Source organism: Ornithorhynchus anatinus, chromosome 10 (genome assembly GCF_004115215.2).
Source record: "Ornithorhynchus anatinus isolate Pmale09 chromosome 10, mOrnAna1.pri.v4, whole genome shotgun sequence".
In the NCBI taxonomy this organism is placed as follows: Eukaryota; Metazoa; Chordata; class Mammalia; order Monotremata; family Ornithorhynchidae; genus Ornithorhynchus; species Ornithorhynchus anatinus.
In genome coordinates this window covers 46,612,839-46,634,608 of record NC_041737.1, presented here as the reverse complement: position 1 = coordinate 46,634,608, position 21,770 = coordinate 46,612,839, and the positions used below count along the sequence as shown (strand labels likewise).

At 61.6% G+C, this 21,770-nt stretch overlaps 1 protein-coding gene across 1 annotated transcript; it reads left to right on the top strand.

Moving 5' to 3' along the window:
• Positions 1 to 640: 640 nt before the first annotated feature.
• LOC100077754 (kielin cysteine rich BMP regulator) lies at positions 641 to 21,119 on the top strand. Its single transcript, XM_039913380.1, has 40 exons — positions 641 to 742; positions 1,290 to 1,362; positions 4,055 to 4,221; positions 4,394 to 4,577; positions 4,943 to 5,019; positions 5,534 to 5,591; positions 6,694 to 6,776; positions 7,091 to 7,184; positions 7,786 to 7,868; positions 8,102 to 8,195; positions 8,465 to 8,544; positions 8,699 to 8,792; positions 9,481 to 9,566; positions 10,056 to 10,254; positions 10,420 to 10,526; positions 10,644 to 10,737; positions 10,867 to 11,040; positions 11,203 to 11,285; positions 11,421 to 11,514; positions 11,890 to 12,075; positions 12,519 to 12,689; positions 13,034 to 13,210; positions 13,450 to 13,535; positions 13,835 to 13,925; positions 14,054 to 14,136; positions 14,316 to 14,409; positions 14,854 to 15,027; positions 15,355 to 15,437; positions 15,629 to 15,749; positions 15,888 to 15,967; positions 16,170 to 16,269; positions 16,610 to 16,695; positions 17,055 to 17,157; positions 17,235 to 17,377; positions 17,829 to 18,001; positions 18,086 to 18,197; positions 18,499 to 18,600; positions 19,089 to 19,257; positions 19,455 to 19,751; positions 20,573 to 21,119. The coding sequence occupies exons 1-40, from the start codon at positions 641 to 643 to the stop codon at positions 20,839 to 20,841; spliced, it is 4,926 nt and encodes a 1,641-aa protein (XP_039769314.1). The 3' UTR covers positions 20,842 to 21,119.
• Positions 21,120 to 21,770: the final 651 nt, after the last annotated feature.

Below are 21,770 nucleotides of genomic sequence, written 5' to 3'. Positions count from 1 at the left end.
CCCAGTCCCCAGCCTAGACGGGGGTGGGGGTTCTCTGTCCATTCGACCCTCTCCCTGGGATCCCTTGTACATTCGGGCCTTCACCCCGGCGGGACTCCAGGAGCCCGACCCTGGAGTAGTGGGCCGCGAAGGGTGCCGGGAGCTCGGGGAGCAGGCCCTCCCTCAACTGCCCTCCTCATCCCTCTCACCTTCCAGTCCTGGATCTGCTGGAAGCTCTTATCAGCAGCGAGGGGGTGCCCGGGGTGAGCCGGGGGTCGGGGCCCAAGCCCGAGGTCCCGTCCTGGAAGCTGCGGGTCCGGGTGCCCCCGCTGACCCTGCCCCGCGCCTTCGCCCTCTACTTGCTCTCCACCGTGCGGAGGGCGCTGGGCCTGCGGCTCGAGGGGCGGCAGAGCCGGGCCGGGGTCAGGGCCGAGACCACGCTGCTGGCCCTGGTCTCCCCGGAGGCCTCCCGGAGGGACGGACAGCCCTTGCTCCGCTTGGTGTCAGGGCCCCGGGTGGGCTACTTGCGCTTGGACTACCGGACCGCCTTGAGGCCCGTCTCGCTGCTGCTGCCCGGGCCCTCGCCCTTCTCCGGTGGGCTCGCCTGGCACTGCACCTGGAGCCAGACAGGGTGTGGCTGTACCGGGACTGCGAGGAGCCAATGACCGTGACCCCGGACCCGGGGGGCCTCAGCTTGCAGCTGCCCCTGGACATGATAGTGGCCTTCTCCAGCACGCCCAGGGACCCCACCTCCAAATTCCTGGTAGGCCGCTGCCACCTGGCAGGCCCTCAGGTCCCCCCGACCTTCTTCCCTCCTTTCCTCATCAGCAGCGTGGCTTAGTGGGTAGACCACGGCCCTGGGAATCAAAAGTTCATGAGTTCTAATCCCAGCTCCGCCACATGTCTGCTGTGTGACCTTGGTTAAGTCACTTGACTTCCCTAGGCCTCAGTTACCTCATCTGTAAAGTGGAGATTAAGAGTGTGAGCCCTGTGTGGGACAGGGACTGTGTTTAACCTAGCTTGAGTCTATCCCAGTGCTTAGAACAGTGCTTGGCACATAGCAAGTGCTTAACAAGTACCATTATTATTATTATTCTGTTGCCCCCTGGCAGGCCCTCGGGTGCCCCCCCCCCTTCTTCTCTCATCTGCTTCTCCTGCTCCCTGGCAGGCCCTCGGGTGCCCCCTCCTTCCCTCATTAGCTTCTCCTGCCCTCTGGCAGGCCCTTGGGTGCCATCCCACCTTCCACTTTCCTTCCCTCCATCCTTCCCTCCCTCCCTCCCTCCCTCATCAGCTTCTGCTCCCCCTGGCAGGGCTCCTGGCTCCAGGCGGAGATCTCCCCAGACGTCTTCCCCCACAGGCCCTGGCACTGCCCCATTGGGGCAGGTAGGTGGGTGCGGGCCTCTCGCTGCCTCCCGCACCTTCTTACCTTTCTTCCTCCTAGGATGCCCTCCCAGCTACAGGCAGACTGGGCGGGGACGAGCCCCTGGGGAAGGGGGTGGTCAGATAAAGAGGTTCAGTTTTTTCCCCAGAGACTCCAGGGGCAGAGGTGGGAACCCAGGTGTCCTGACTCCAAGGTTTGTGGGCCAGCTGTGAGAAGAATCCAGATGTGTCTCAAACAAACACAACACACCCCTCCCCCCACCTTCCCCTCCCCCCAGGGACAATGGGCAGATGAGACTCTTGGGCGTGGGAACCTGGTGGCCCGTGAAGCCCTGGTCTGGGATGCCTGACTCTACGGGTCTTCATGGGTCTCTGCCTTACTAGGTGAGCACTCCTTGAAATGGCTAAGTGTCTCTGAAGAATGGACAAAACAAACCCCAGCTATGCTTGCAAAGTGCTTCGAAATCCGGGGCTGGATGGGGCTTCATTTCCAAGCAGGGAAGCAGCTTGGCCTAGTGGAAAGAGCATGGGCTGCTTGCTGTGTGACCTTGGGCAAGTCACTTAACTTCTCTGTGCTTCTGTTTCCTCAACTGTAAAACAGGGATTAAATACCTGTTCGTCTTCCTACCTAGACTGTGAGCTCCATGCGGGACAGGGACTGTGTTTGACTTAACTTGTTTCTACCCCAGCACTTAGAACAGCGTTTGACGCATAGTAAGCGCTTAACAAATACCATAAAGAAAGCAAGAAAGAAGGAGGACTCCCTCGACTCCCACTTGGGGTGCGAAGCAGCAACACCGGAAATTCCTGGAGGGGCTGGAGAGAAGACAGGAAATTGGGAAGAGGAATTAAGGTCGGCCCCTTCTGGACCAGCCCCCTTCTCTCCAACCCCCAACCCGAGGGGTGGAAAGCAGAGGGGCAGATGGTTGGGGAACTGGGGACCGAAGGGTGGGGTAAAGGCCAGGGTCCTGGCTCTGTTGTGTCAATGGGGGCGGGAGGGGGAATGGACCACGGATGTCTTCGACACCTCACGCTTCATTACCCTCTCCGGAGATGGTCACAGAGAGAGAGAGAGACCCCTCCCGTGGGAAACGCTGCTAACGAGGAGCTAGGCTGGCTCCCTGCCTTCCTGGCTCCGCTAACGAGGCGTGTCCGTGGGAAACAGCTCTCTCGCCGTTGGACCTGCCCCTTCTCTCCCCCGGCCCCTGGGACAGAACGGCTGGACGCTAGAAGCCTCGTCACTTCATCCCCACCCTCCCACCCCCTGCACTGCTGTCAGAGGAGCGGTGCACCCACCGTTGGCGGCAAATCGAAATCGATTCACTTTGCTCCCCGCAGCTCCACCACGGGACCACTCAGGGCAGGCTTGCACCCCGAACCCCAACCTGACTTTAGGCATCGAAGGGGGCTCCCATGGGCTAAGATCACTCCCCTCTCCCCTTCCCCATTCTCAGTTTCCGGGCCCTGGGGTGCTGCTCAGACCTCATGGGGGCAACCCCAGGGTGGAGGCAGGGTGATAGGGGGAGCCTGTTTCACCTCACAATAATAATAATTGTGGTGTTTGTTAAGTGCTGGGGTGGTTACAAGTAAATCGGGTTGGGCGCAGTCCCTGTCCCTCTTGAGGCTCACAATCTTAAGCCCCATTTTACAGATGGGGTAACTGTGGCCCAGAGAAGCGAAGTGACTTGCCCAAGGCCACACAGCAGACAAGTGGTGGAGGCAGGATTAGAACTCATGACCTTCTGACTCTCAGGACCACACTCTATCCACTACACCAAGCCACTTCCCATTTGGGTTCACTTTGGATTTCAGTCCCGTTCTTGAGTCCTTTGTCCTCACCTCCTTTCTCATATTCTCCACTTCCTCCTGCTTTTCCCTACGGGTGACTGACTGCTGGAAAGAGACCCTTAGCCTGTTTGATTCCCCATCACCGCAGAACCAGCAGGCCTGGCCCCTATCACGATAGCAAAGCTGCAGCAGTCAATCAATTAACAGTACTTATCAATTGGCCACACTGTGTAGACACTGTGTGTATACTAAGCCCTTGGGACAGTTAGAAGAGCCATTCCTGCCCTCAAGGATATTACAGTTTAGGGGACCTCCCGTCATGTCAACGTAGAACCAGCAGGTCTGCCCCCTATTGCAATAGCTAGGCCCCAGCACTCAAGGTAGCAGCATGGAAAAATGGATAGAGTATGGGCCTGGAAGTCAGAAGGACATGGGTTCTAATCCCGGTTCTGCCTCTTGCCTGCTGTGTGACCTTGGGCAAGTCACTTAACTTCCCTGTGCCTCAGTTACTTTGTAAAACGTCGATTAAGAGTGTGAGCCCTACAAGGGACACGGTCTGTGTCTAACCATGTAACTACCCCAGCGCTTAGCACAGTGCCTGGCAAATAGTAAGAACTTCACAAATACTATAAAAAAGTAATATTTTGAATGCCCACTCTGTGCAGAGGGGGAGTTAGAAGACACCAACCCTGCCCTCGAGGATCTTACAACCCAGAGGTCCTCCGGTCACCGGGAGGCCTGCCCCCTGTCGTGATAGCAGAATCCCAGCAGTAGCCAAAGGAGGCAGCCTTTGGCCCGGAGGAGAGGAGAGCCTCGGCTGGGGAAACCTGATGTGATTGCTTCCCCTCCCGGGCCCCAGACCTGGAGAGCTCCCTCCAGCCCTGGTTCCCTCCCCCGTATCCCTCAGGCTCTCTGGGCCCCCTGGGGCCTCCCGGCCTCACCGATGCCCAGCACTACCAACAGCAGGAGCCCGCTGACCCCCATGGCCCCGCCGGGCCCGACCCAGAGAGGCTGCGCCGCCTGGAGGAACGGCTGGAGGGTCTGAGAGCCGCGGTGGCCCTGCTCAAGGAGCAGGTGGGAGCCGGGATGGGGGTCAGGGGGCCGGGATGGGGGTCAGGGGTCAGGCAGCCTGGTTTCAGCCTCGGTTCTTCTGGGCCTCCCTTGTGGACATTGCATCTCCTTCTCCCCCTGCCCTGGGCTAGGGACGGGATCGCCCGGCTGATGGGTCCCCCGCTCCTCTGCCCAGAACGCAGTCCTGCAGTCCCGGGTGAAGCAGCTGGAGTCCTGTGAGTGCCGCCGGCCTCTGTGTACGTGGCAGGGGAAACAGCATCCAGACGGGACCCGCTGGGAGCCCGACGCCTGTACCAGCTGCCTCTGCCTGGACGGAGCAGTACGCTGCAGGGCCCACCCGGACCGACCCCGCTGCCTCGGTAACCCTTCCCTCAGTAACCAGTGCCCTCCACCTTTCCTATCCCTCTCTGCTCCCTGTGCCCCCCGGCCATACACCTGGGGCCCTGCACCTTTAGGCACGGGCTGGGGTGGAGCGGAATTGGGAAACTAACCTTGTCAGGACGTGGAACATCTCCAGGTCTTTTTTTCCCGTACCCTAAAGGCTGGCAACTCTTGGGTTTGGAAAGATTGACCCCTACCCCGAGGGAGACAGAGGGGACTCTCTCGTCCCCTCCCTCATCCTCCTCCAGCCCCTTGTTCCCTCCTCTGCCTTGTGGCTGTTGCTGGAGAGAAGCATTTCCCGCCCCCCCGCCGCCCCTTGGTGACAGCCCAAATCTTTGGTTAGGCTGCACCCACGCCAACAAGACCTACAGCAATGGGGAAACCTTTTTCCCGGACCCCTGCACTGCCTGCCGCTGCCTGGTGAGTCTCGGAGAGCCCCGGCCCCAGACCCTGTCCCAGTTTATCTGCTGCACCCACAACGTGCAGAGAAGCAGCGTGGCTTAGATGAAAGAGCGCAGGCTTGGGAGTCAGGAGGACCTGGGTTCTAATCTCAGTTTTGCCACTTTTCAGCTGTGTGACTTTGGGCAAGTCACAACTTCTCTGTGCCTCTGTTACCTCATCTGTAAAGTGGGGATTAAGACTGTGAGTCCCACGTGGGACAACCTGATTACCTTGTATCTACCCCAGTGCTCAGAACAGTGCTTGGTAACTAATATCATCATTATTATCCTGAGCTTCTTTCCTGCTAGGCAGCTGGCAAATGGTTGGAAAGGTAGTTTGGGAGTTGGGGAAGGAACACAGTTCCTGAGGCAGTCAATGTGCTCTCCAACTTTCCCCTGGTGAGTCGGGGTTGGGGAGGGGGCCTATTGCCTGGGGCCTCTACTACCTCTGCCTTGCGTCCAGTTGGGAAATTGAGGTTTCTTCCTGTCCACAGGATGGAAAGGTGGCATGTACTCAGCAGCCCCCAGGATGCTGCCCTCACTGTGAGCCAGGTCAGTGCCCGGACTGGGGGCCCAGGGAAGGCCATGACCCACAGCAGGACTAGGCTCCTCGGAATACAGTCCAAGGTGCCATGGGGGCACAATGTCCACCACCCTCAAGCCCTGGGGGATGGGTGCTGAAGGGTGTGCCCACACACACTCATGCACATAATATGGCCCAACTGGCCCAAACACAGATCCTCATAGACAAACAGATTCCCTCTTACCTCTTCGCCTTGGTTTGAGCATCTGTCCCTTCCTTCCCAGACTGCTTGGGGGGTCACAGGGCTGGGGAGACGTGGCACCCGGAGCCCTGCGTCAGCTGCATCTGCCAGGTAAAGGGATGTAGGGGACCCTACAACTCTGAGTCTCCCCCACCCCCGACCATGTTCCCTCTGCTTATCAGCCCCGTGGTAGTGGCAGGACAGACTCCTGGCGTTCCAGCGTCCGGTTCTCCCTCCAAGGAAGCCCTGTGTGTCTATGTGCTGTGTATGCCCTGTGTGCAGGGAGGCCAGGAGGTGTGCATCCGGGACAAGTGCCAACCCCTTGACTGCCAGCACCCCTGGATGCCCACGGGGCAGTGCTGCCCAGTATGTGATGGCTGCTTCTATCGTGGGCAACAGTTAGGCAATGGGGAGACCTACTCAGGGGAACCATGTGCCAACTGTACCTGCAAGGTGAGAGGGGCAGGGGTTGGGGGTGGAGGAGAAGCTAAGGTGGGGGAGTGGTGAGGCAGCCTTGGTAGAGGTGGGGTGCCAATGCTGGGGATCCCACAGAGCTGTGGGCAAAGGGGCTCTTTCTCCTTCCCTACAGGATGGGACGGTGCAGTGCCAGGGGCCCCTATGCCCAGAGCTCATGTGCCTTGAGCATTACACCCCATCTGGAGATTGCTGCCCTGTCTGCCACTCAGGTCCTCCTAACCCCTCTCCCTTGCCTGACAGCCCCTCCCAATGGCTAGCAGCTCCCCTTACAGAGGCGCCAGGATTGAGGAGAGATTGCTGGGAGTCAGGAGTCACTGCCCACAGCCAATTCCTACCACAGCCAATTCCTACCACTGGCCCACTGGCCCGGTGACCTTCCCTTTGCCCTCTTGTGTCCCCTCCCACGCATCCAGGCTGTGAGTACGAGGAGCAGTACCACCCAGAGGGCACCAACTTCCTGTCCAGCTCCAACCCTTGTCTCAGCTGCTCCTGTTTGGTGAGAGCCTGGCACCTCTCCCTTGCCCAGAGCCTCCCCAGGCCACCCTACCTCAGAGACCTTCTCCTGCCTCAGAGGCCCTCCCTGGTCTTCCCCCCAATCCCAGCCCATCACGAACCCCTGGGACAGTCTTGTCCCCTCTCTGCCATGCCAGTCCTGCCATCCTCTCTTTTCACTTGGCTCTCGGGTACCCTGGCTGTGGGCCTTGGGTTGGCACCACGTAGCGTCTTCTCTGCCCTGTCCCTGCACCCTGTGAGGCTCTCCCCAACTCCGAGTCCTCCCGCTCCCTCATCTCACTCTTTTGTGGGTTGCAGAGGGGCCTGGTTCGCTGTATCCCTGTGAAGTGCCCACCCAGCACCTGTTCTCAGCCTATCCTGAGCCCTGGGCACTGCTGCCCAACCTGCCAAGGTGAAACTTCCCCCAGCTCCTGGCTCCCTTGCCCCACTGCCCCTTCAATCCAGGCCAGGGTAAGGGACTGGAGACTTACCACTCCCTCTGTTCCTGCTGCTTCCACTAGCTCTGCCACGGAGACCCAGCCAGGCTGGGGAGGGCAGTATGCGACAGTGGGCATGGGTGGGAGAGTGATTGGGGTAGGGGATGGAAGGAACCAGGGGATGAAGGTGAGGTGGGGGGGGAGTGTATGTGTGTGTTTTACTTAGGTTCTGCAGCCTAGTCCTGGTCCTATCCCCACTCTCACCCAGACAAATAGTGTGGGGCCTCCCTGGTACTGGACTGTGCCAGCAGCTGGGCAGTGCCTACTAGGGGGAGGTGCCCGGAGGCTGTTGCCCCCACAGTTCTCTCTTCTGTATGAGGCAGGACACCCCACACCTCTGGGTACTGGTGCAATGTCTGTCTGTCTGCCAGGGTTGGTCTCTGGGAGGTGAGGCCCAGGCTCCCTTGATCAGCCCCTGGTGCCTTCTCTGAGCATGAGGCGCCAGGCCCAAACTGGTGGCAGGGCTCTCTCTGCGGGTCCAGCCAGCCCAGCCCTGAGTCTGCTCCCTCTTTCCAGGCTGTGAGGAGGACGGCTCTTCCCACGCCCATGGAGATGAGTGGACGGCCCCTGGTGACCCCTGCCAGCTCTGCCGCTGCTTGGTAACCTGCCCTCTGAACTGCCCTCCCCAGGCTTCCCTCCATCTTCCTCCTCTCCCAGGGAGAGGCTAGACCACTGTGTGTGTGCATGTGTGTGTTTGTGTGTTGGGGTCGGGGTAAGGGGAGACAAGGATCTGGGGGCAAAGGCTTTGGGAATGTGATCCTCTGGGTCTGGAGCCAAAGGAACAGGGCTTTAGGTGGGGGGTCCTGATCTCTTGCCCCTCCGGTCTTCTCAGGAGGGCCAGGTCCTGTGCCACCAGAAGGAATGTGCCAGCCTCTGCCCGCACCCTGCCCGGCCCCACCCTGGTACCTGCTGCCCGGTCTGTGACGGTGAGCCGAAAGGGGTGTGAAGAGGTCTCCTAGAGTGGAGGGAGTTGAAGCATTACCAAAACGATCCAGAAACCAGCTCTGAGGCCTCTCAACTCATCCTATGGGTGGGGGGTGCTATCCACTGGAGTGGGGTAGGGGTAAAGCAGAGAGTCCCAGGCTTACCTACTCCCTTCTCCTTTCGGGGGAGCTGGTGGCTCTCTCCACTCCTGGGTGAATGGGGTGGGCGGGGGTAAGGGAGGAGAGGAAAGAGCAATTTGTGTCCCCTCCAGGATGCTTCTTGAATGGGCATGAGTACCGCAGCGGGGAGTCTGTGAAATCTGGGGACCCCTGTACCCACTGCCGCTGTGAGGTGAGTGTGTCTCTGTGCCCCAAAGAGCCAGATAGGAAGCCCCTGAAAGAATGAGTGTCGTGGGGGGGGGGGAGAGGAGGAGGAAAGGGAAACCCCAGAGGGAGCTGTCTCTTGGGGTTCCCTCAACAGGCCGACTGGGGCTCCCCTTTGGCAGGATGGGCGTGTCCACTGTGAGCCGGTGCCTTGTCCCTCCTTGCCCTGCAGCCACCCGGGCAAAAGGCCCAGCCAGTGCTGCCCTGTCTGTGAAGGTGAGTCTGGGGGCTGGCAAGGGGCTCAGCAGGGAGAAGGGTCGGGGGGGAACGGGGTGCTGAGGGTAGAACACATCAGCTGGAGGGAGGGGACGTGTCAGAGAGGACCTGGAGCAGAGCAGCAAGTGTTACTTGAGTCTCAGAAGAAGAGTTCCAGGAGGAAACATTTAGGAAACTGGAATGATTTATCTGGGAGAAGAGGAAGGCTAAGAGTATTTACCGACCAGTCAACAGACCAAGCAAGAATGGACTTATTATTATGATTTCTGATATTCGTTAAGCATTTTTGTATGGTATTTGTTAAGTGCTTACTATGTGCCAGGCACTGTTCTAAGCACTGGGGTAGATACAAGCTAATCAAGTTGGACACTGTCCATGTCCCACATGGAGCTCACAGCCTTAATCCCCCTTTCACACATGAGATAACTGAAGCACAGAGAACTTAAACGACTTGCCCAAGGTCATATTTGCCACAATAAGGATTCCAGTTAGACATGATAGAAAGCTTTCTATTCCGGGGTTGGGGGGAGGTGGTCTTTGAGTCTTGGAATGAGGAAGGTTGGGAATCTCCTCCTCCAGAGAGCTAAAGGAAAAGGAGAGGGCCCGCCCCTATATGGGCTGGTGCATGCAGCCCCCGGATTGGGGGATTAGTTGAGGTGAACCCCAACAGCTCTCATCTCCCCAACAGGCTGTGAATATGAGGGGCACCAGTACCAGAGCGAGGAGACCTTCCAGCCCCCAGGGCACGGCCCCTGCACTCACTGCTCCTGTCAGGTCTGCTGGGCTATTGGGCTCTCCCCAGCCCCCTTGGGCAGCTCTGCTCTGGGAGTCTCACCCTAACCTCACCCTCCTTGCCCTCTCTGCAGACTGGGACTGTACAATGTGAGGAGGAGCAGTGCCCCCCAGCCCCCTGTTTTCACCCTGTCTCTCATCCCCAGCACTGCTGCCCAGTTTGCCAGGGTGAGGGGCCCACCTTGGGAACAAGAGCCGGGGAATGGGGAGAATCCCCTGGTCTCCTCAGGCATCGGGGGAGGGAGGTGGGAGATGTCTAGTTTGTAGTCAGAGGATGGGTCCTGTGGAGAGAGGGCCCCATAGCCCACGGAGACAGTTTCCATGGTGACAAGGAGATTTGGGGAGGTGTCCTGACATGGTGTGTCCCCAGAGGTGGGGAGGCAGGAGGTGGCGGGTACCCAGAGGGGGCCCCTGGAGAGGCTGGATTTCTGGTTACTGTGGCGATGGTGAGGAGGCCTGATGTCCCTGAAGGCTGGCAGGGTCCGGGTTGCCACGGTGATGGTGGTGTGCCCTGCAGTGTGCATGCTGGATGGAGAGGAGTTTGCCGAGGGAGTGGAGTGGGAGCCGGAGGGGCAGCCTTGCCACACCTGCTCTTGTGTCCGGGGACTGCCTGTCTGTGGACCTGTGCTCTGCCCCCCGCCCACTTGCCAGCACCCCACCCAGATGCCCGGTGAGTGCTCCAACCCTGGGCCTCCTGCCACATCTCCTCCTCAGGCTTGGGGTCTGTCTCTCACACTGCCCAGCCTGAACTCCTGCCCCAATTCCCCACTGACCCCTCCCAGAGTCTGCTCAGGCCCCTAGGCTCAGCCAGATCCTTCCACCCCTCCCTGTCCAGGAGCCTGCTGCCCCAAATGCCAGAGCTGCACCTTCCGGCACCGCGTCTATGCCAATGGGCAGAATTTCACAGACCCTGACAGCCCCTGCCAGACCTGCCACTGCCAGGTATGTTGCCCTCGATCCCTTCACCACCCTCCTCAACTCCTTCCCTTGCTCCCCGCCACTGCCACTCTGAACCCCGGAGTGCAGCCCACCCATTCAGGCTCTCTCCTAATTCCTTAGGATGGGACGGTCCAGTGCTCTCCCATCGACTGCCCCCCTACCACCTGTGCCAGGCCTCAGACCGTGCCCGGGCAGTGTTGCCCTAAGTGCCCAGGTATGTATTACTGTGGGGAGGTCTTGTGTGCCTGCTAGCTCCCCAGCCCTTCCCTCACCCCAGGGTGCCTGCTAGCTGGAGGGGGTAGGGGTCCCAGGGCCCCTAACCTGGCCAACCCCGCTGGGACAGACTGCCTCCTGGAGAAGCAAGTGTTTGTGGACGGCGAGAGTTTCTCCAGTCCCCGGGATCCATGCCAGGAATGCCAGTGCCGGGGAGGCTCTGTCCACTGCCAGTCCCGGGCCTGCCCTGAGGCTCCCTGTGCCCACCCTCTGCCTGGTACCTGCTGCCAGAGCAACTGTAACGGTGAGTGGTGGATTGGAAGATCCAGGCAGGTCAGAGAGAAATGGAGTGAGGGATCTAGGGGAGGGTGAAGATGGCCTGGAGTCCCCAGGGGCTGTGATGCCTGGGGGGGTGAGGAGAGCAGTAGGACACTCACCTTTTGGATGCTCCCTATCCTGTTCCCAGGCTGCGACTTTGCGGGGAAGGAATATCCCAACGGAGCAGAATTCCCTCATCCCACCGACCGTTGCCGCCTCTGCCACTGCATTGTGAGCCGAGGGGAGGGAGAGACGGGAGGGTCTAGGGTGGGGGTGGCAGGGCCAGACAGGCTGGCAGAGCCCACCCATCTGGAGGGGCTGTATGGGGGAAGTGGATCCTGACTGCGGGCATCTGAATGCCCACAGAATGGGAACGTGCAGTGCCTGAGACGGAGGTGCCCCCCACTGTCCTGCCCGGAGCCCTTCTTGCCACCTGGCGATTGCTGCCCCCAGTGCCCGGGTACAGAACTGCCCTGCTCTTCCTGACTCCTCTCCCCTTCCCCATCTCCTCCCTCCCTTCCATCCGCACCCCTCTCTCCCCATCCTGCTTTGCCAAGAATTTGAGAAGGCAGGCAGAGAGGAGGGGGGAGGGGGTGTCGCTGAGGGCCTGGGAATCAGAGGGTATGGAGTCTGGTGCCAGCTTTGTCCTCCCCCGACTTGCCCAACCCTGGGGACTGAGGGGCTCTGGGGTGCGCAAAGGGGCTGGGGGTGAGGGGCGGTGGTGTTCCCAGGGCTCATGGTCTGGCATGGGCATCATCAGGGGGCAGTGGGGAAGTTGTCCCAGGGACCTCACCGAGGTGGGGCCTGGCTGGCTCTGATGGGCCGCCCTCCCCAGCACCCCCGGCTGGCTGCCCACGGCCTGGATCACCCCCCGCCCGCCATCAGGAGCAGTTCTCCCCGCCCAGGGACCCCTGCCGCCGCTGCCTCTGCCTCAACGGTTCCACGTCCTGCCAACGGCTGCCCTGCGCCCCGGTGCCCTGCACGCATCCCCTGCAGGGGGCCTGCTGTCCCTCATGTGATGGTAGCCCAGCGCCCCTCGGGCGACGGTAGCCCAACTGGCCCTTGGGCGACGGTAGCCCAGCCACCCCTCGTGTGACAGTAGCCCAACCGGCCCTCGCAAGGGCCCAGGCCCAGCTGTCCTTCTTGGCAGGAGGTGAAGGCCCCAAGGCCACCACAGCACTGTGCTCTCCTCCTGCCCAACCCCAGGCTGAGGCCGGGCGACCCACCCCACTGTGGCCCCTAACCCACTCCTCGTCCCCTCCCCTCCTCCACAGTTCCGGGCTCCTGCAGTACCTCCATGCTGGGGGCTGCTGGCTCCAGGGCTGCGTTATGGTTCTTGGCCCCACGGCCCTCATTTCCCGAAGGTCAGGGGGTGGACTGTGGGGTCTGCAGTTCTTTAGGATCTCCCACCTCCACACACCCCCTCGCGCCCCCAGCCCCTCTCTCCTCCTGTCCCCACTACAGGATGCCTGTACGACGGGAAAGAGTTGCCCAACGGGGAACGTTTCCTGGACCCCAGGGACCCCTGCAAGGTCTGCCTCTGCTGGGAGGGCAGCGTCAGCTGCAAGCCCCGTGCCTGTGCCCCCGCCCAGTGCCCCTTCCCCACCCGGGGACCTTGCTGCCCGGCCTGTGATGGTGCGTGCAGGCAGAGACGGGGTGCGGGATCGGGGCAGGGGGCTACTTCCTCCCCATTCCCTTCCCTTCCCCTCTCTCCACCTCTCTCTCTTCCCCTCTCCCCCTTCCTCTCTCCCCACCCTCCTTTCCACTGTCCCTCACTGCCGGACTCAGCCACCCCCATACCCCGACTACGTCTGCTGGGCAGTGAGTTTGCCAAGAGCAGGGGCTGCCCCTCTTTAGGGGTGCTGTGAGGGGGGTGGGATGGTGGTAGGTGGGGCTGCCCCTCTGCTGGAGAGCTGTGCGGGTGTGTGCGGGCAGGGCAGCATGGCGACCATTAGGCTGGTCCCTTGTCATCCCCTCAGGATGTGAGTACCTGGGGGAGTCCTACCTGAGTGGCCAGGAGTTCCCAGAGCCTGGAGAACCGTGCAGCCACTGCACCTGCCTCGGGGGCTTTGTCTCCTGCAGCCGTCGGCCCTGCTACCAGCCAGGCTGCAGTCACCCGGTCACCCCACCCGGACAGTGCTGCCCGCTTTGTCAGGGTAAGCCTGGGTTCCGAGCTCAGTCCTTTGCTCTTATTGTTGCCCTCACTGGGGCAAAGCCCCCCCCCCCCCATACGGGTCTACAGCAACCTCCGCGCCCGGGGCTGGGCTTGGGCTGCCAGCTCACATGAGCTCACCCTGTCCCATAGTCCTGCAGACCCCTGGCCCCTCACTGATTCCCCTCCCCAGCCCCCTCCTTGCAGACCCCTGCCCTTTCACCGAGCCCCATCTCCCACCAGGCTGCCTGTATAGCGGGATCACTGCAGCCACGGGAGAGACATTCCCAGACCCGGCCGACCCCAGTTGCTCTCTCTGTACCTGTCAGGTAAGGACCAGGAGGGAGGGAGAAAATCGTCTGGGAAGGTACAGAGGTGATCTTCCCCACTTAGGCCTCCTGAGGGAAACTGAGGCCCAATTGGGCCAGGGCCTGCGGAGAAGAGACCAGAGCCTAAGGGTCCTCGCGGAGGTGAGGGGAAGGGGTTTGGAAGTCCAGGTTGTGGGGTCGAGGGGAGCGAGGAAGGGGGCTGAAATAGGTACCTTGAGTGTGTTTTGAGAGGTTCTGTGGATAGAGGGCCGGGGCCTGGAGACTTAGAGAGCTGAGGGAGCTGACTGTCTCTCCCCCAGGCTGGTTCCGTGCAGTGCCTGAGGAAACTGTGTCCACCAGCCACCTGCCCTCACCCCACCCCAGGGCCCTGCTCCTGCCCTATCTGTCTAGGTAACCTTGTTGCCCTCTGCCCACTATTTCTCCCTTCCTCCTTCCCTTTTAACGGGGGCTGTGGATCCCTGGGGGAGGAGGCAGGACCAGTGCCCTGACTGGCCCTCTCCTCTCCCCACTGCTCCTAGGTTGCCGTTTTGAGGGACAGGAACGTCAGGATGGGGAGGTGTTTGAGGGGCCAGAGGGCAGCTGTGAACAGTGTCGTTGCCAGGTACCCTGTGTAGTGGGCATGGCTTGGCAGGGGTGGGATGGGGGAGAGGTCTGCTGAGGTCACTTTGTAAGAGTAGGCTAGGTGTGAGGTTCTGCCTGACAAACACTCCACCTCACTCCTGTCCCACAGAGTAGGGGAGGGGAGGCAGATGGGGACCCTCATCTCCCTGTCTCTTGCAGGCTGGCAGCGTGCACTGTGAGAAGGACCCGTGCCCTCACCTGTCCTGTGCCCTGCAGGTTACAGAGCCCGGGACCTGTTGCCCCCGTTGCAGAGGTAGTGCCACCAAGAGACCTCTCCCCCCGCCTCAGGTGGTTTGGAGCCGCTGACCCCCCCCCCCAGTCTCCCTCCCCCCACACTCTCTTCCTCACCTTCTCCCTTCGTAGAATCTCCAATGTGGCCCCCACTGACCTCAGCCTGGGCAGCTCCTTGCCTGCCTTCCAACCAGCCTGCCAGCCCTTGGGGCTCCTCCTCTCCCCTGCCTTCTGCGTCCCTCAAATTTCCTACCTGCCCCTGGGCCCTGGCCCCACCTGAGACTGCCTTCCCCCCCGCCCCCACCCAAGGCAAATAGCACACTGTGTGGGAAGTGGAAGATGCTGCCAGTCCTGTGACCACCCCCCTCCACCCCAGCTTCTTCCCAGGACCCCTACCATCAAATCACTGCCAGCTGGGGGCGGGGTGGAGGTCCACGCCTGACACCCCCAACCCCTGGCTCCTCAGGCTGTGTGTCTCAGGGTAGCCAACACCCTGAGGGCAGCAGCTGGACCCCGCCGGATGCCCCCTGCTCCACCTGCATGTGCCACGAGGGCGTTGTCACCTGTGCCCGCATCCGCTGCATCAGCTCTTGTGCCCGCCCCCGCCAGGTGCCTGGGGAGTGTTGCCCACTCTGTGAAGGTACCAGAGGCCTAGAGGGGTCCGGGGGCAGGGCTTGGGGAGGCAAAGAGGGAGAGAGGGACAGTTGGGAAGGTGGCAGAAGCTGGTCATCTCGCTGGGAGACAGATTTCTTGGGTCCAAATCCATGCCCTTCCCTTGGCTTACCCAGGGACGTGTCCAATCTGCCCCCATTCTCTGCGCCCAGACCCTGACGCCTCTCACTTCGCTCTCTCGCCCAAGGCTCTGCTTTTCTTGCACTCGGCCCCTGGCTGGGTTGGGGATGCAGGTTCAGATGGGCGTCCCAAATCTGAGACCCGCCTCCCTCCCCTGGCCCTCGCTCCCATCCAGACTGCGTGCACGAGGGCCGGACGTACCATCCCGGGGATAGTTTCCAGCCGGGCGCCGACCCCTGTGAACTCTGCACCTGTGAGGTATGGCCAGCATTGGCAGCGATGGGTCCGGTGGCTGCAGGGCTGGAGCCCAGTCCGGGGACAGGTGTGGGCGAGAGAGGGAAAAAATAGCTCATAGGCGGCATCTTGGGTGCCCAGGTATGGATTGGTGGCTGGGTTGGGTCCCGATACGGATGCACCTGTTGGGGTCCCCCCCACTCGCCTCATTGCAGCTGCAGCCAGAGGGCTCCCCACGCCTACACTGTTCCCGGAAGCAGTGCCCCAGCCTCTTGGGCTGCCCCCCATCACAGCTCCTGCCCCCTGGGCCTCGGGACTGCTGCCCGACCTGTGCCCGTGAGTCCCAGGCTGGGGGGGAGGTAAAAAAAAAAAAGTTGGGCGTCTTCACTGGAGGAGGCTGGGGTTCCCTGAGGAGAGTCAGGAACCAGACCCCCCAGCCTCTTCACCTCGACCTCCCTGCGGCCATCCTCACAGAGGCCTTGAGTAACTGCACAGCCGGGCTGCTGGGAAGGAGGTTGCCTGCCCCGGATCCCTGCTACACCTGCCAATGCCAGGTAAACCCCTGAGCCTCCTAAAGCCTTTGACTTGGAGACGGTGGGGAGGACCGGCTTCCAACCGAAAGAAGGCTCTTTTGGGTGGGAGGATTCTTTCTGGCTCCAAAGTTGGGCCCTTCCCTTCTCATATGCCTCAGAGAGTGCCACATGTTCCCCGAATCCACCCCGGACCATCCTCTCTGGGGTTACCCTGTATCCCTAGGACCTGACGTGGTTGTGTGTGCCCCGGGCCTGCCCTCAGCTCAGCTGCCCCCTGGCACAGCACCATACGCCCCCCGGTGCCTGCTGCCCTGTCTGCGATGGTGAGTGCCTGGCTCCTGCCTCGTGACACCCCTGCTCCCCAGGCCCCATCCCCAGACCACCCCGGTTTCCCTGCTCCCCCTACCAACGGGCATCCTTTTCTCTACCACGGTTGGGGATTTTGGAATAGGTTTCTAGCAATGGTTCCCCGAATCCTCAGCTTCCAAGGAGAGGGAGTTGTGACTGCTGATTGGCTGGTTGAACTGCTACTGGGTGTGGGTTTGGTAAGGAATTGGTACACCAAAGTGCCGACCCAGCCTGCTGATTGGTTGGGAGCGTGGGGGATGCTCGGTTGGGAGGGGCTCTAACCCCGAGACCGCTCGGGTCTCGTTTCCCCATCAGAGTGTGTGATAGAGATGAACCGGCGAGTGGCCGATGGGGAGAGCTGGCAGGATGCCAGCAATGCCTGTGTCACCTGCACCTGCCAGGTGAGCTGGGGGTGGGGGGGGGGAGCGCTTGAGGGAGGGAAACTGAGGCACAGGGCAGTGGCGTGCTCAGGGTCAGGAGGGGAGAGGCCTCCGACTTTACATGAGGGTGGAGTAGAAGGGCAGAGGAGGAGGCTCTTACACTTGGTGGTGAAGGAGGGAGGTGGAGTGGAAACCAGGCAGGGAGGCCCCTTGACTCTGGGACACTTCCCTTCTTCCAGTCCCTCTCTTTTCCTCCCAGATCAGGATTCATCTTTCTCCCCACGCGGGTCGGAACGGGGAGGAACATGCTTTGGAGGGAAGAGGTAATTTTTAACCCCCAACCCATCTGCACTCCTGAACCGCCCCTGTCCTCTACCCAGCGGGGACACGTGGAATGTCACACGGAGGAATGCGCAGCTTTGGCCTGTCCCGACGGTTGGACAAGGGGGCGGGTCCCAGGCAGCTGCTGTGACCAGTGCCAAGGTGAGTCTTAGGGACGCGGTGGGGCAGTGGGAGGAAGTTGGGGGCGAGGCCTGACCCCAAGACCTCTGCCTCCCCAGCCCCCACCCTGCCCTGCTCCTACCAAGGCCGCAAGGTGCCCTCAGGAGAGAAGTGGGCAGTGGATGAGTGCACCAGCTGCTCCTGCCTCTCCGGCGTCGTGCAGTGCCGGAGCCAGCGATGCCCGCCCCTCACCTGTGCCCCAGTGAGTGTCCACTAGTTTCAAATGGGGGAAGAGGCGCAGCCCGACGGGAAACGTGTGAACCTCCCACATTCCCGGGGTTTATCCCCAGCCTCCCTGCCTGTGGGGAGGTGGTTAGGGCCCGGCATCTCCAACCGTCAGTTCGGGCCCTGGCATTGCGCACACCCCTGTCCTCCAGGTGCTCACACCTGCACCGAGGTACGAGCGGGGAGACAGACTTTGAAACGGACCCGTTAGAAGCTGTAAATTCAAATGCCAGCAGTTGATTAAGCACCACTTGTTGGGGAGAGGGCAGGAGGGCCAGGCTGGCAGGGGAAGCGGGGGATCGTGCCAGGCTGGCAGGGAGCGCGGGGCAGGAGCTGGGCCAGGCTAAGGGGAAGGGAGGGGGCGGTGGTGGGTGGGTTGGGGCCGGGGCCGGGCCGAGCGGGGTCTCTGACGGCGATCGTGGTGTCAGGAGGAGGCCCCGGGCCTGCACCCGGGTCACTGCTGCCCGCGCTGCCTGGCCCGGCCCGCTTCCTGCCTGGCCTTCGGGGACCCGCATTACCGCACCTTCGACGGCCGCCTGCTCCATTTCCAAGGCAGCTGCAGCTACGTGCTGGCCCGGGACTGTCGGGGAGGTGACTTCAGGTGGGACCTCCCGCGGACCCCTCCCCTCCCCTCCGCCCCGCGCGTGCCCGCGGACCCCTCCCCTCACCCTCCCACCCCCCGCAGCGTCCACGTGACCAACGAGGACCGGGGCCGTCGAGGCGTGGCTTGGACACGGGCGGTGACGGTGCTGCTCGGGGGCCTGGACGTGCGGCTCCTCCGCCACGGGGACGTCACGGTGAGGGGCGAGGATGAGGGGGCTGGGGGTGGGCTGGGGGTGGGGCTGAGGTTGCGGCTGAGATGTGGGGTGGCGATTCGGGTGGGGCTCGGGCTCAGGTTGGTGCCCCTGGGGTGGCGCCGAGCGGGGCAGCCTGGGCAGGGCAGGGGCACTGGGCACAGTGGTCGAGGCCGGAGCGGGGCGCGGGGCAGAGCTCTGCCAGGGGTGGGGGGAGCGGTGCTCTGGGCCTGGCCGCGGGGGCCCCCGTCCCACCCGCCGCCCGATCATCCCTCCGTCCTTCCCTGCCCTTTCCCCACGCCAGGTGGACGGGCGGCCGGTGTCCCTGCCCTTCTTGCGGGAGCCGCTGCTGTTCGTGGAGCTGCGGGGCCGCACGGTGCTGCTGCACACTCAGCTCGGGCTCAAGGTGGGCACGAGCAGGGAAGGAGGGGGCACGGGGCAGGGGGGCACGGGGCAGGGGGCAGCGGCGGCTCCTGGACTTGTGCCCCAGCGCTTGAGTGTTGCCTCGCCCTAGGGACCAGAGAACAACCCCCTCCTCCACCTTGGTTTTTTTTCTTTTTTTGTGTGGGGGGGTATTTTTTAAGCCCTTACTGTGTGCCAGGCAGTGTACTACCACCTGGGATAGGTATAAGTTAATTAGATTGGACACTTCCTGCCCCACATGGAGCTCACAGTCTTAATCCCTATTTTACAGATGAGGTAACTGAGGCCCAGAGAAGTTAAATGACTTGCCCAAGATCACACAGCAGCCGGGGGCAAAGCTAGGATTAGACACCCAGGCCCGTGCTCTTTCCACTAGGCCACACTGCTTCTCGGGGCCAGGGCCCAGGTCAGGGGGCCCGGGCCCCCTCGCTGCCCAGGGTGACCGGGCTTCCCGGCCCCTCCCTTTGCCAGGTGCTGTGGAATGGTCAGTCCCAGGTGGAGGTGAGCGTCCCGGGCTCTTATCGGGGCCGGACCTGTGGGCTCTGTGGCAACTTTAATGGATTCGCCCAGGATGAGCTGCGGGGCCCCACGGGGCTGCCGCTGGCTTCCGAGGCCACCTTTGGCAACAGCTGGCAGGTAGGTGGGCATGGAATGGGATCCATGTGACTATGCCTCTCACTGCTGATCCTGAGGGCAGACCCACTGGGTGGGCACAGATCCAGGGGGGCTGGACCCAGTTTAGTCGGGGGTGGGAGGGGCTCTGGGGTTCTTCCTCCAGGCTCTGCGCCCACTTGGGGATGATGCCCGTTTCTCTCATCTACTTCCAGGTCCCCGCAGAACCGGGCCAGGCCTCCTCCTGTTCCCCGGGCCAGGAGGTGAACCCATGTCGGGAGGCGGGTTACAGAGCCCGGCGTGAGGCCAATGCCCGTTGCGCTGTGCTGAAGTCAGTGGCATTTGAGCGCTGCCACCCGGTCGTGCCCCCGGAGCCTTTCTTTGCCGCCTGTGTCTACGACCTATGTGCCTGTGGGCCAGGAGCCCCTGCTGATGCTTGTCTCTGTGATGTCCTCGAGGCCTATGCCACCCGCTGCCGCCAAGCTGGCATTAGCCCAAAATGGCGGGGCCCTTCACTCTGTGGTGAGGGTGTGGGGATCTTGGGGAGTTTGTGGGGGTGACCCATTGGGAGCAGTACCGTATGGGAAGAAAAGCAGCGTGGCTCAGTGGAAAGAGCACAGGCTTTGGAGTCAGAGGTCATGGGTTCGAATCCCGGCTCTGCCACTTGGCAGCTGTGTGACTGAGGGCAAGTCACTTAACTTCTCTGTGCCTCAGTTACCTCATCTGTAAAATGGGGATTAAGACTGTGAGCCCCACATGGGACAACCTGATTCCCCTTTGTCTACCCCAGCGCTTAGAACAGTGGTCTGCACATAGAGAGCGCTTAACAAATACCAACATTATTATTATTATTATGGGATACTGGAGAAGAAAAAGATATCAGGGAAGCAGGTGGGCCGGGGTGCTCGAGGAGGTAGGATAGAGGCTGAAGGGACGGGGCAAGGCTGGGCTAGGGACTGAAGGAGGAGGGCAAGGCTGGGCAGGGGCTGAAGGGAGAGGGCAAGGCCGGGCCAAGGGCTGAAGGGACAGGACAAGGCCAGGTCAGGAGCTGAAGGGGAAGGACAAGATCAGGCCAGGAGCTGGAGGGGAAGGACAAGTTCAGGCCAGAGGCTAAAGGGAGAGGACATGACCAGGCCAGGGGCTGAGGGTGGAGGGCTCGGCTGAGTCAGGGGAATGTGGGTGGGGGCAGCATGATGCCTCATTGCAAGGTGCCAGGGGACCAAGGAAGCATCAGCCACTGTGTGGGGGTTAAGTCCAAAGGTCAGGGTTTCTGCTTAGCGCAACCTGGTGTAGAGTGGTGTCCAGCTGGCCCCTGGCACTGATTCTGCTTCCTCTCCCCACAGCGGTGGGCTGCCCCCTGGACCGGGGCTTTGTGTTTGACGAGTGTGGCCCGCCCTGCCCCCGGACCTGCTTCAACCAGCACGTGCCCCTACGAGAGTTGGCCGCCCACTGTGTGCGGCCATGTGTGCCCAGTTGCCAGTGTCCGGCAGGGCTCGTGGAGCACGAGGGTCACTGCATCCTGCCCAAGTTCTGCCCTCCAATCCAGCTGGCCCCAGAACTGGAGCCCATGCCTCTGCCTACCCCCAGCAGAGACCCCCGCTGGAGATCCTGAGCTCGTAACCTGGCCAGATGGAAATTCGGCTTCCAGTCACAACTCTCCACTCAGGCTTTGCCCACCAGAGTCTGGTGACCAGTCCACCCTACACTAAGACCCTTGCTGGACTGGCTCATTCCACTCCTAGGTCCACCAGGCTTGTTACACTGATTCCAGTCTGAAAAGGTGGGTGGGGGGAGCATGGTGCCCAGCCAGGTCCTGCTTGCTTGGTTTACCACTGAATCGGAGTGCCAGCTGAACCCACATCTGGAGCATTAAACCTCTGATGATTTCTCATCCTCTGTGACTTTCTCCTCTGTGGGGACACCCAGCTCTCCGGGCCACGGAGGGTGTGAATCGGGGGATGGAACCCTTGGCTTCTAGAAGCTATTCTGTCCTTGGGTCTCTGCCAGGCAGAATGGGCACCACCCTCTGGGGAAGGCCAGTGCTTCAGAGAGTGGCCGGGAAGCCAAGAAGGGGGTGGGCTGAACTAGGCTGGGTCCACAAGCCTTGGGGTGCTGCCCACCCTCACAGTGGGATCACTGAGGCAGGGACAGAAAGGACTGGCGTGAGGGTTATTGAGCTGAAGAAAGCCCTAGCATCTGGGCCTGGGTTCCTGCATTCGATTCATGCGGCTGGGTAGGGTGGTCTTAGCCTGGGCCCCTGTTGCACCCTGCCCCAAAGATGGACATGACCTCCTGGGGCATCTGCCCTTTTTGGTGGTGGAGCAAACTCATTCTTGCCCTTCCCAAGGCTGGCGCCGCAGCTCCTACTTTCTGGGCATCTGGGCTAGATGCTGCCACTGACCGGACCGCTCACATTGCCTGGGTTTGGAGAACCCTGGCATCCCATGGCTGAGGGCACTGCGTAGCCAAGCTGGGGTCCCCTGGACTTGTCTCCCTGGTTCCCGTCCACCCGCTGGAAGTGACAATTCCAGCTGGCCACAC